Source organism: Castanea sativa, chromosome 4, assembly GCF_040712315.1.
Source record: "Castanea sativa cultivar Marrone di Chiusa Pesio chromosome 4, ASM4071231v1".
Taxonomy (NCBI): Eukaryota; Viridiplantae; Streptophyta; class Magnoliopsida; order Fagales; family Fagaceae; genus Castanea; species Castanea sativa.
Genome location: NC_134016.1, coordinates 48,921,464 through 48,935,637, shown reverse-complemented (window position 1 = coordinate 48,935,637; position 14,174 = coordinate 48,921,464). Strand labels below are relative to the sequence as shown.

The 14,174-nt window shown below is 32.7% G+C and overlaps 1 protein-coding gene across 1 annotated transcript; it reads left to right on the top strand.

Moving 5' to 3' along the window:
• Positions 1 to 1,285: 1,285 nt before the first annotated feature.
• On the top strand, positions 1,286 to 8,980 carry LOC142630716 (putative inactive purple acid phosphatase 27). Its single transcript, XM_075804748.1, has 12 exons — positions 1,286 to 1,772; positions 2,857 to 2,948; positions 3,210 to 3,279; positions 3,381 to 3,506; positions 3,702 to 3,794; positions 4,319 to 4,448; positions 4,635 to 4,716; positions 4,804 to 4,936; positions 6,006 to 6,211; positions 6,317 to 6,442; positions 7,519 to 7,828; positions 8,450 to 8,980. The coding sequence occupies exons 1-12, from the start codon at positions 1,602 to 1,604 to the stop codon at positions 8,753 to 8,755; spliced, it is 1,845 nt and encodes a 614-aa protein (XP_075660863.1). The 5' UTR covers positions 1,286 to 1,601; the 3' UTR covers positions 8,756 to 8,980.
• The last annotated feature ends 5,194 nt before the right edge of the window (positions 8,981 to 14,174 follow it).

Below are 14,174 nucleotides of genomic sequence, written 5' to 3'. Positions count from 1 at the left end.
ATGCGGCCAGGGAGGTAGGTGCAGAGCCTTTAATGCAGAGGTGGCAGCCTTTACTCTTGATATTTTCCTTAATACTGATGCATCTAGAAGATTCTGGATATCCCCTTTTATCCCTTTATCCAGAGTTGTGCCTTGACCTTTATAATAAAATCTTGAGTTCTCTTGGATCTGTCCGAGGTGAAACTCACCCTCGGCTGCATCTTCGGACCCTCGGCGTATGGGCCAACTCATAGAGTTTAACCTTGGAGCAGGTCGGCCCTCCATGTTACAGCCCAAAGGCCCATAAGCCCACTTGGGTCATTTTACTCCCCACAGCTTATATACCTTTTATTTTTATTTTTATAATGATAAGTCTGATTTTTTTTTTGTGTGGTAAAGATGAGCTTGTTAATTTAAGAGATAAAAAAGCTTACACAAATATGTTGGGTCTACCGTTTTTAATTTATTTACAATTATGTCATTAAAAATATTTTTTGTATATTGAAAACATCCTCTCAGCTAATTTCAAAATCATATACTAAATAAGAAAAATATAATACATTTTTCATAAAATTATATTTAGAAAATATCAGCCAAACAATTGATTCAAGTGTGAGACCCACCGCTTTATGAATTGCAAAACAAAAAAAAATGATATTTAAAAACTCACCAAACAAGCCCTTACAAATTTATTGAAATTTTAGGTAAAAGATTTTTACATAGATTAAATTTTCGGTAATAAAGTTTAATTTAAAGTAAACTTTTTTATAAATAACTAATGAATTGTAGACACTTGTAGTAGAGAGAAAATAAACCAGTTAACCATTTAGACTATTAAAGCACAAATTTTATATATACATAATTTTGCTCCAATCCAAAGTTGCTTTTAAAGTCAAAGATGGCATAAAATGATAAAATAAAATCAAACTAATCATTTTTTGAATGCCAGCTATAATATGACAATAAATATATTAATTAAAATCGTAACAGTATAATAAATAAAAATCTTATTATATTAATATGACAATAAATTTTTTTTAGAGAGAATTTCACACTTTTATTATCAAATCAAGACACCAATCAGTTTTTGATGTAAATATGAATTGAACTCAGATCTTTTTTTTTTTCTTTTTAATTTAAAACTTCAAATCTTTTATTTAAAGTTACCTAAATTACCTGAAACCCACAATATAGTAATTAATATCACAATATATATATATATATATATATATATATATATATATATAATTATGTTTATTACTCGTTGACATTATTCTTTTTTTTTTTTAATAGTACAAACTTCCGATCTATACAAAACCTGCGATCAGTTCTCCAGCAATAGAAACGTTCGAAAGTCTGAAACTTCAAAGTCCAGAGGGTTTGAAAGATATGAAACTACAGAGAAAGCACGCTACTATAAGCAGACTTTATCTGTTTTCTCGTATATATATCAAAACAGACCCACGAAGTCCACTAAGATTAGATTATTCTGGGAATCTCAATAGCATAAAATCTAAACGCCAACTCTTTCTGCCTATTTATACAAAGTCCCACACACCCAACAGAAGCAAAATATAGAAAATCACACATTTTGCAGTTTTTGTTCTGCAGAGAAAAAAAAAATGGAGAAAAGTTTATTGCTTTTGGTGTTATTGAGCTTGTTGGGCTTTGCTTTGGCTCACACTAATGGTTTTGGAGAGCAGCCATTGTCAAAGATTGCTATTCACAGAACCACTCTTGCTCTCAACAACAATGCCTCCGTTATTGTCAGTCCTTCTCTTGTTGGCTTAAAGGTACAGTTTTTTTTCACACACTATGCTAAAGTTTAAGCCTTTATATCAACATTCTGCAGTATTGTGCTTTCCATTGTGTGTTATAGTTATGTGGATCATTTACTCTTTTGGTGTGTGTCAAAATTTATGGACCATTAAGCATTGGAATCTGATTAATTGATGTGTAATCAGCAATCATAGAGTGTCAAATTTTGTGACCTGCTATTTTTGGCACCCCATTTAGTGGTTTGGTGTATATTGTAATGTTCCATCTATTATCTTATTTGTTGGGCTTATCTTTATAAGCTAGGAAGCACGGACGCGGTGCCGGAGGTGCCGCACCCGCGTCCGACGCGGCGCGACGCGGCGACGCGCGAGGGACGCCGCTGCTCGCGCGTCGGTGCCGCGTCGGGCCGCGTCGGCCACGTGTTTTCGTTCTTTTTCCAGCCGACTCGCGCCGACGCGGCTTGAATCACGCCGACGCGGCGCCGATTCGAGCAGATTCGGCCAGAATCGGTCTGTTTCGGCCGTATCGGCCGGCGACCGAAACGGCCGAAACGGCCGAAACATGCCCGAAATGGCCGAAACAGGCCGAAAATCATGCTTCAACAGCCGAAATCGGCTCTAAATGAGACCCAAAAACCCTAAATCTATCATTTCTTAATTTTATTTTGAATATTTGTTGCTTCTTTTGTGTTTTCTTTTTGGTTTTGTGTTGTGTTTTGTGTTTCTTGCTTTTTTTCTTTCTTTGTTTTGTGAATCAAGGCATAATAAATTAGTAATATGTTTTTTAAGAATATTTTAATAGTAAAAATATATAGAAAATATAAATAAAAATATTTTTAATAATTTTTTAATTGCCGAGTCCCGCCGCACCCGTACCCACCTTTTTCAAAAATTGCCGAGTCCCGCACCCGTACCCGCACCCGCACCCGCACCCGTGCTTCATAGTTTATAAGTTGACTAATGACTATAGTATTGGTTTTTGAATCTATTTGTAATATAAGAATTTGGATACTGTATTTGGATTTTTGTGATCATGGTACTTTACCATTTTGTGTGAGGTGCAAAGCTTGTGATGTGTTTCTGATTTATATTATTACAGGGTGAGGATACTGAATGGGTAACTGTGGACCTCGTAAGCCCCAATCCGTCCTCGGATGATTGGATTGGAGTTTTTTCTCCCGCAAAATTCAAGTAATGTGCATTCTTGTTGATATGGATTATTTATTCATTATTATTATTATTATTTTTTTAAAAGTGAACATGTAATAATGGTATAACAGAATATGACTTACCACTTCTGTTTTTTCAACTAGAGAAATTTTCATCCCCTAATTTTCTTTGCAACTACAGTTGTAAAAAAAGAAGAAGAAGCTATTTATTACTACATAAATAGGAAATTGTGCATGATATATTGTTTCAGAAATTGTAATTTGTTACAATTTGATACTGCAGCTCATCAACCTGTCCACCTGAAAATGACCCAAAAGAACAGACTCCTTATATATGTTCATCCCCAATAAAGGTTTGTATGATGTAATTATTATAATATTAAGATCACAATGACTTATTACACAATTTCTTTTATACTTCTCTGACCTATGTACATTCAATTTGTTGTTCCAGTATATGTTTGCAAACCACGAATCCAATTCACAATATGCAAGTACAGGCAAAGCTTCTTTGAGGTTCCAGTTGATCAATCAGCGTGCAGATTTCTCCTTTGCTTTATTTTCAGGCGGTTTGGCAAATGTGTGTTCATGATTCTTTGTTCTGTTCATATGCTTTATAGATATTCCAATCATTTTTTGTTTCAAACTTTACTTGTAACATACATCTTTCTAAAGGGTTTGTAGATCCTATATATTGTACTACTACTATTTAACCTAATAATGTAGATTATTCTACCATCTAGACTAATTGTAATTATATAACTGAGTATTGCAGCCAAAACTGGTGGCAGTTTCAAATTTTATATCATTTGACAATCCTAAAGCACCACTATATCCACGCCTTGCTCAGGGAAAGTCTTGGAATGAGGTAAGTTTATCTTTTTATTTTGATAAGTAGGTGGTAAGTTTATCTTAATTTATGGTTCCTTGTGAAATCTTCTCTTGGACATTTGATTATGGGTTCCTAAGCTATGTATTTGTCAAAATTACATCTACTGGTTTTAGTATTTTTTTCAACAAATACTAATTAAGTTCAAAAGGACATTGATTTATTTATTTTAATTGGTAATAAACATGTGGCTGGTGTATCTTGAATTCCTCACCCCACCTTCCACCTCGCTCTTACAAGATGAGGTGCTGTTTGAGCTAGAGCTCATTGGCAAATGGACATTGATCATGGGTTCCTAAGCAATATAGTTGATACTAGTTTTAAGATAATAATTTCCCATCACAGTTCCCACTGAATATGTTTTCTCCTCTTATTCTTGAAAACTTTCCTCGGTTAATTGTAAATCTTTAGATGCTTGATGGTAGTATGTTTAACTATAATCCTGAAAAGTTGTGTTTTGTTGTGACATGTGCACTTATGCGTGCTTTTTTTATTTTATGCAGATGACAGTTACCTGGACAAGTGGCTATGACATAAATGAAGCAGTTCCAATTGTCAAGTGGGGTCGGCAAGGAGAAACTCAGAGTCAATCCCCAGCCGCTACATTGACATTTGATCGAACCAGCTTGTGTGGTATGAATCTTTTGATTTATATCATGATTGCAGCATGCTGCCAATTTGCAATTTCTTGATTTTTGATAGATTTTGAGCTCTGTGGAGCACAAAATCTTATCAACCCAGACTTCTTTTTATCATGAAAGTTCTATAAATGCAGTATGTATGCCTGTTGCATAAGGATATTTCCTTGCCACCTTGCAGGTTCACCTGCACGGACGGTTGGCTGGCGTGATCCTGGTTTCATACACACAAGTTTCTTAAAGAACTTGTGGCCAAACTCTGTGTAGGCATTTCAGGATTCCTTTGACGTGAAACTATCACAACAGGTTGACTTCATCTGTTCTAAACATTGTTATGATGTTATTTTCAGGTACACTTACAGGGTCGGCCATCTCTTATCTAAAGGTTCATATATCTGGGGCAAAAACTATTCTTTCAAATCATCCCCCTATCCTGGACAAAACTCATTACAGCGCGTCGTAATATTTGGTGACATGGGGAAGGTAGTATTCCTTATTGACTAAAAGAAACTTTTAACAATATGGCAAACAAAAATGAAAAAAGTAGTTATCTTTTTGAAGGAGAAATTCTTTGTTACCTAACCAAGTATTGCATTAGAATATCTTTTAATTATAACATTAATGACCGCTTGGGTTTCCACATACAATATAGAATTGATGAGATGTGACATTAAAGTGTGATTTTGACCAACCAGAATGATTAGATCATTCCTTACTGCCTTCAAATTCTCTATATTTCTATTGTCTTCATATTATGGCCCATATCCTAATTCATAAACTTTTAACGCTGTTGGCTAATATCCTGGAGATAACCAGACTGGAAGAATTTTACTACCATCTAGATTTTCAGATATTTGATAACTGAAATGCAATGGTCATGCTACTTCTCTGCATATACCATTTGTGTCCATCCATCTGGTATTGTTGCCTTGATCCTTACTCTAAAGAGGGTTTATTTGATTTGAAAGTCGGTAACTTTTTTGGGTTTGCTTTGTATTCCTCTTGGTCAAATGGCTTTTCCACCTGTGAGTACCACAACTGTGTATACTATAAGGCATTATAAATGCTACTGGTTTGCCAAACTCACACAGAGGTATCATTTCATGCTTTTGTTTCAATGATAAGAGATACACTTAAGTCCGATTCAAAATTTTCTTTTCATGAGGCTAGTGGTGAATGGTTAAAGTTAGTTAAATCTAATAATTTATCTAAAGATATGATTAAGGAAAAAATGTTTATATCTATGACTCATACCGCATTTTATACTTATAAAATGAGAACCCAGTAATTAATTGGCACCACTTGAAAATCTATGTTTGGAAATGGGAGGATAAGACTGTGAACTACTTCATTTTCTGGTTGTTGAATTTTAACAGAATTGCATTCAGTTAGGTTTCTTGAGACTCTTGCTAAAGATTCAAGGCTCATATGCAAGACTTTCCCATACATTTTTTGTTTGTGTTGTGTTTGTTATTGAAATAAGAATCTGATTCAATTGAGTTTCATATTTGACACATGTAAAATAATCAACATTTCTTTGTGTGTCCTTCAGGCAGAGCGTGATGGCTCAAATGAGTATAGTAATTATCAACCAGGATCACTAAACACAACTGACCAACTTGTCAATGACTTAAATGACATTGACATAGTGTTCCATATTGGAGACATAACTTATGCCAATGGATACATCTCCCAATGGGACCAATTCACTTCACAGGTGGAGCCCATTGCATCAAAAGTTCCATATATGATTGCAAGGTTAGTGCAATTGTTCAGTACTTTTATCCATCTGAATGTAGATTTTGCTTTTAGATTTTACTTTATGAAACTGATTGAAGAATCTTCTTTTGATTTCTCCTGCAGTGGTAATCATGAGCGCGATTGGCCAAATACTGGATCATTCTATGACAAGACAGATTCAGGTGGGGAATGCGGTGTGCTAGCTGAGACCATGTTCTATGTTCCTGCAGAGAACAGAGCGAAGTTTTGGTAAATTGCATGTGTTCTTTATATTTATTTGAAGCATTTATAGTAGTCTCAAAATAGTGGATTGGGCTCAAAGATGCTTATACAATCAAATGAACCTCCCTATAAAGTTGTAAAGATGAGCCTCCTTTTTAACTAGCAGCACATACAAGAGCCAGCTTACATGTGATGGCTTGTGACAAGAACAAGCTACTCCACCCTAAACACCTGGGCATTACCCTTAGGCACCAAGAGAGCTTTGGTCCCTCAATGGCAGAGTCAGTATGTTATGGGCCTTATGGCACGCACCCCATGGCAGTTAACTCTTTGTTTCCTTAGGTTTGAGATTGCATTAATAGAAAGAATGTTGCAACCATTTAGGATAACAATTTAAGTATACAAGCTATATACTCAACTACTCCTGCAATAAAAATCAATGATACAATGATAGATGGTCTACTCTTGAACTCTCATCTAATAACACCCAAGAAATTAAAGAACTGTCAAACTTAGTTTATTCTCTTTACAAGAAGCTCATGTCCCTTAAATGTTGTCTTATTTTTTCCTTCCAAATAATTCACATAAGACATGATGGAACCGCATTCCAAACTTTATTCTGGAATGGTTTTTGTTTCCTTTTCCAAGTTCGAAGCATATCATACACCAATCTCAGCATCAGCCATCTCTCCAAATACCACAAATGCAGAAGTCTATAGCTCCATAGCATTTTTACACATACAACACCAATCCACAATTAACATCCTTCATCTAACAAGACTATCTATTATTAGAATTCTCCCTAAACCACAGTCCAAAGAAATTTCTTAAGGGGCATGGCAAATAAATAAATTGTATATTTTCATAATAGTACATTTTCAACCTTGATTTATTTATTTATTTATTTTTAATTAATATATCCTATGAATCTGGAGGCACTTTTGTGTTTGGATATACTGATTAAAATGGAATCTTATCCTTATCAGATGTGATCGAACAAATCAGTTTGGTCAATTGTTTTCAGCATTGCCTTCTTTGCTGTCAGTTCCTTTTATTTTAAGCTGTTCTGTCAAATTCTTAAATAAAGTCTATGAATGTGCAAGGTACTCCACAAGCTATGGCATGTTTCACTTCTGTATTGCTGACACTGAGCATGATTGGAGGGAGGGAACAGAACAGTACAAATTCATTGAACATTGCCTTGCTTCGGTGGATAGACAGAAACAACCATGGTTAATCTTTGCTGCTCATCGTGTCCTTGGGTATTCCTCTGACTATTATTATGGCTTGGAGGGTGCATTTGAAGAGCCCATGGGAAGGGAAAGCTTGCAAAAGCTTTGGCAGAAGTACAAGGTGGACCTTGCATTTTATGGCCATGTCCATAACTATGAAAGGTCATGCCCTATTTACCAGGTAATGACAATGCCAAGATTATGTAGGTTATATCAAGTTCATGCAAACAAGCTTGATGATATATAATCTATGCATGTACTCATATTTGAAAGTAGAAGTCATTAATTTCACTGAATGATAGAAATTATGCCACTCATAGCACATTATCATTAAAGTGCTTAATCACTGGCCATGGCAGGGCTATTGAAAAATTTGATTTCCATTCAAAGATTGAAAGTCATTAATTCCACTAAGTTATAGAAATTGTGCTACTCACAGCATATTATCATTAAAGTGCTTAATCATGGTTGTAGCTGGGCTACTAAAATTTAGTTTCCATTCAAAGATTGAATCCACTAAAATATATAGGGAATCTCCCCAAAAAGAGGCTGAACCAGCATGAACTCCTTTTTTAAAAAAAAAAGAGAAACTATTCTTGTTACCATATTTCAATAACATGCAGCAAAATAACATTTTCTGTAAGCAACTCCTGGGGTAGGTAGCTTTGCTTATTTGGTAAGCCAAGTCTTGGTTTAGCTTTAATGTCTTCCTCATATGAACCCCTCACAATGCTATACTGAGTTTCATGATCACTTCCATTTCCTACCTCTAATGTGTTCTTGTTAATTTGCTGGTGTGTAGAATCAATGCGTGAAGTCAGAAAGGTCTCATTACTCAGGTCCTGTGGATGGAACAATCCATGTTGTTGTTGGAGGTGGAGGTAGCCACTTATCAACGTTCAGTGGAGTGACACCCAGATGGAGCCTTTACAGAGATTATGATTATGGGTTTGTCAAGCTGACAGCATTCAATCACTCCTCTCTCCTCTTTGAGTACAAGAAAAGCAGTGATGGAAAGGTATATGATTCCTTCACAATAGCAAGGGAGTACAAAGATGTCCTAGCTTGTGTGCATGACAGTTGTGCACCAACCACTTTAGCATCTTAAAAACTTAGAATTCTTTTGAGGATACACTTAGATTTTTAAGCATTGTAAACTATTCTGAAAAGAACAAGGTTGCATTATTTAGCTATTTATCCTCCATCTAGTTGCATTATTTTTCTTGGTAATATATTTTGTTTTAATATTCAAACAATATTTGATATTAAAGTGGGGTTTGAAAGGAAGTCATTCTACTGTATTATTATTATTAGTTCTATAATATTTATATTTTGAGGTATAACATTTGGGATGTTTTTTACACTTTTACTGTCGAATGGTTTAGCCCATGGGGTTGGTGTCTGGACTGATTTGGATGTTGTTAATGGGCTGAATTTCATCTATATATAAAATCCCGACTTGGGTTTTCTTCCCAGTAGTAGAAGGGAAATGACTAGAGCACACAAGCTATTGCATACAAAGTTGTGTAATAGTTTTATTTTTTATTTTTTTTTATTTTTTATAATTGAAATCGTGACTTGAAATAATTTTGTTTATTTATTTTTTGAGGGAGTTTTAAAACATGACGTTGGTTCTTAATGATATCTCTTTATCGTAAGATCAAAACACCAATTAAGCTTAGTTTGGATACAGATGAATGTTGCCACGTTTTGCAGATTCTGTGTTTTGTAGTTCTTTTCTTCTTCTTTTTTCAACGTGCATGAACAGTAACCGAGCTGTTCATGCACGTTATTTCACTGTGCGGGAGACCAATTTCACTGTTCATGCACTGTAGCTGCACTGTTCATGAGACCCACAAGTACTTTATTCAGAAAAAAATATTAAAAATGGGTCCCACAACACTATTCACACATTTAAAAGTTATTTTACTATAGTGTTTTCAGTTTTCAGCAATAAGCTCTATCTATACGGACCCTTAGTTTTTAGTGTAGGCAGAGGTTGAACTTTAAATCTCTTATTCAATCTTAAAATTTTTTTACCAATTGAGTTAATTGAATCCACACTTAAAATAATTTTCTGTGTAATAGATGTTATAGACATTGCTCATAGTAGAATGAAAATAGATTTGGTGTAGCAATCTCAAGACTCAAATCATAGCTTTATTACAAAATGTTCACATGCGCATAATTGGAGATGATGACATTGACAATGGAAATGAACATTTGAAAGTAATTCTGTCCCTTTGCTTGTTTTTCATTGACCCCCATCCAAATTACGATTTCTTCATTTGATAGTGCTCGAAAGAAACAAGACTTTTTATTTCATAGTTGTTGATATTTCATTTTCAAATGGCGCACCCTTCATATATATTTTTTTAAACACTGGTACTAATCACATCATGCCATTTCAACGGTTTGTAATTTTTTTTTTTTAATTTATAGAAATTGGCATTAGAAATCTTATAACTTAGAGGTGTAACGAATTAAGCCCTATGATTTCAAAAGTAACAAATCAGATATTGAAAATTTTAAAAAATTACAAATTAATTTGTGATATTTAAAAAAGTATCAAATTAAATCTCAAAATATTTGTGTGGAATGATATTGTACTTAAGGTTTGATAAATTATTTTTCAAAATTTCAAAATTTTAATTTAATTAATTTTGAAACTAAAAAAATTTAATTTGTTACATCTCTAAAATCATGAATCATCAACCTAGTCCATGTAAATCTTTAAAAAAAAAAAGTGTCCTGCATATTAAAAAATAATAGTATTTTGTGTCTTTTGTTTTTATTGGTTGATGATTGCATCTTAATATATTAAGAAAAAATAATTTTTGTGTATTTGTCTTGATTGAAAGTTTCTTAATACTATATGGATGTGTATTTAATTTTTTTTTAATTTTTTTTTGTCGCTTATCTTTGGCCCCCCTAGCTTGAAATCTTAGGTCCGTCTTTGCTATATATAGAAGAGCTTTTACCCTAATCTTAATAATATTTGTCTTAAAAAATAACACTTTTCTCATACATTTAGGTGTGAGGAATAATAATATCTGTCTATTTCTTTCTCATGGTAAGTGGACCTTTGAAATTGTTATCCAAAGTATTCTATATCAAATGTAGAACATGTGGTGTCCAAATTTTGATGTAATAGTAGAGATAGAGTAGGCCCCTCCTCCCCTTCTGGATAACCTTTGCTTGATTTTTTATTTATTTATAAAATCATAAAATTCAAATTTATGGTGGTCCACTCTATAATTATAGTTCTTTTATCATCATGCCAATATGCTAATTGATTTTTGGTATAAACAAAGTTTGAGTCTCATATTACTTATTAAGAAAAAACTGACATCTCTATTATAATTGAATTATTGATATCTCTATTATAATTGAATCATATAAGATTGAGAATACTCCATAGATTGTGGGTCCAATGCTCTATGAGATCCACAAAATTTTTAAGTAACCCATTTAATGGGATGTGCTCATGATATATTATCTCTCTTACTTTGAGTGAGGAAAATTATTCAGTATAATAATAGGATGGTCATAGGTTTCAATTAGCTCAACTGTTTGATGGTTGTATAAGAGATCTGGGGTTCAATCTCTGCTTACACCAAAAACTGATAATAGAGAGCTATCATCAGAAACAGACGTCTTAAGTTGAAACTTTCTAAAAATAAAAATAAAAATAATAGGATGGGCACATAAGGTATTAGCTCTCTTACTTTGAGTGAGGAAAATTATTGAGTATTATTTTATTTATTTATTTATTTTTTGATAAGAATTATTGAGTATTATAATTATGAAACCAATGTTTATTTTTTCCCATATATAATGGGTGATATTATAAAGTTAAATAATAATAATTATTATTATTTTTTGGTACGAGAAAAGGAAACATTGGTCCCCGAATAATAATTATCCGTATGTGATGAAAAAACACGGAATTGGACCAATCGGTCCAAGTATCCAAGCGTCTGTGAGCCTTTGAGGTGGCCCCATCATATGTGATGTACACTTTAATTTTTTTGGGCCCAACTCAAGTCAAAGGAAGATAGTTTGTCCACTGATCGTTAAGTAATAATTGAGAAATGTTTTAATTTCTTTTTTTTTTAAATATATTTTTTGATGGGCACGAGTTGTAACTTGAAAGGCCATATTGATTCACCCGACACGATCCCTCAAGAGTATAACCAAACTAGTCATTACCTCATGCTATGCATAAGAACTTATCTATTTGTAAGGTAAACTAAAATAATTTTATAAAAAAATTTAAAAAACTACATCATTGCATAATTTGCTTTTGTATGACTTAAATTTGTGTTACAATTTGATAAAGAAGTCATTGTTTAAACGTGAATAACTTACAAAAATTTATAAAATGATAATTTTATTTAAATATTGTGCTGACGTGAAAAATTATGAGAGAACTTTAGAGGCTTCGGCTCGCAAATTTGGAAATAAATTATCAATGTTTGATTTTAAGTTTAAGTTGGACTTGTTAGAGAGATATAGTTTCACTTCTTACTAAGTTTGGACTAAACAAAAATAATTTTATTTAAATAAAATTATATTTTTATTTAAATATTGTGCTAACGTGAAAAATTGTAAGAGTTTCAGAGGTTTCGGTTTTATATATAGAGTTTCACTTCTTATTAAGTTTGGATTAAACAAAAATAATTTTGTTTAAAAAATGATAATGATGAGTTTGAGTTTAAGTTGAACTTGTTAGAGAGATAGAGTTTGACTTTAAGTTTGGACTAAATAAAAATAATTTTATTTAAATAAAATGATATTTTTATTTAAATATTGTATTGACGTAAAAAATTATGAAAGTTTCAGAGGTTTCGGTTATATATATATATATATATATATATATAGATTATGCACTTCAAGAAATAATACCTCAAGATAATACTCAAATTATTCGCTTCAAGAAATAATAGTTCACGATATCCATAAGATCCTAAATTCGAAACTTCTTGCTAGCATCTCGGGGTCATCTCTATGGAATTCCTCCTTGTTATAACTTGGTGCATTTGAGATGGAGGACTGCATACATCTGGAAAAAATATTCAAGTACTCAAAGACGTTTGAATATTATCGTTTATCAAAAAAATAGTTAGGTTTATCATTAGCATGAAAAAGGGAAATACTTAATTATTAAATAATGTTTATAAGAGTCTGTGGTAGTTATACATAGTGTTTGGGTCTTATGGGGTACAAATAGTTAAAATTGTGTTTTTTAAAACATGATTTTAGTTAAAATTGTAAAATCATATTTTTCAAAACATGATTTTATAGGTTGTGTATAATAAACTGTGTACAATAATTGTTTGTTTATGTTTAGACCCCTACTAATCATATGTATTTAACCTAATTAATTAACCAAGTTGATACTTAGGTTTATTATTTAGATTTAGGTTAAACACATACAATCATATCGCTTAGTGTGGAAAAGTAAAAAAGACAGTAAAATGATGACTAAAGAAAACTAATGAAACCAACCATTTCAAGGTAAAAACCTAGAGAAGATTTAATCTAACTATCCTCAAGGTAAACAAATCTACTATGATAGAATAAAAAATTGCAATAAATTTAAACTTTAAATCTAAAACTACCTCATGCAGTTTCAACTCTACACCCTTTTATCTTGGATTTGCTGAACATAAACTCCCCGTTTGTGACTTTGAGATCCCACTCAAAGGTTTCAGATCATCAGCTTATAGCAGCAACTTTAGATCTACCGGTTCTAATGGTATGAGAATGATTTTTGGTAGTGACTTTGGCAGGAGAAGGCACAATACCTTTTAGATCTCACAAGTCACAAAAATACCTCCAAAGTCCTAACAAAACATGCCTTAGGGTTTCTTTGAAATACTATGTGAAATATATTTGAAAGCCTAATCACTTATTGGGTCAATGAGCTGTTGGACTTAATTAAAATTCTACAAAAACGCATATTGATCGGTCGAACCTTGCATGTTTCGAATTCTTGAACCTGTAGCTTCCTTTTTTTTTTTTGTATTCTGACTTGCAGAACCTTGAACATTATCTAATAAATCATATAAACTCTAAGATCTATATCTAAACAAGTTTATATTCACGATTTGCCAACTGTTCTAAATTTTTGAGCCCAACAATAATAATTAATAATACTTAGCGTTTTTTTTTTATTATTATATAATTTTATATCATTTGCATGGATGCAAAGACAGTCAGGGGCATGCATGATTATTTTAGGGGTTGTTTGGCTATGTGTGTGTTTGTTTCTCAAAAAAAAAAAAGGGTAATTGTCCCACATTGCTTAAGAGAGTGTGTTGAGTGTAGTATAACTTGTCCCACCATCCCTTAAAAGTTACCATGGCTTTTGAGTGGAGTTGTGATGTGCCTTTGTGTTAGAACTCCTTTTCCTCTCCTTTGTGTGTGTGTATGTGTTTGTTTCTTAAAAAAAAAAAGTTGAAAAATATATATTTTTTAAGTATAAGCATTATTTTAAAACTAAGTCAAGGGTTGATAACTAA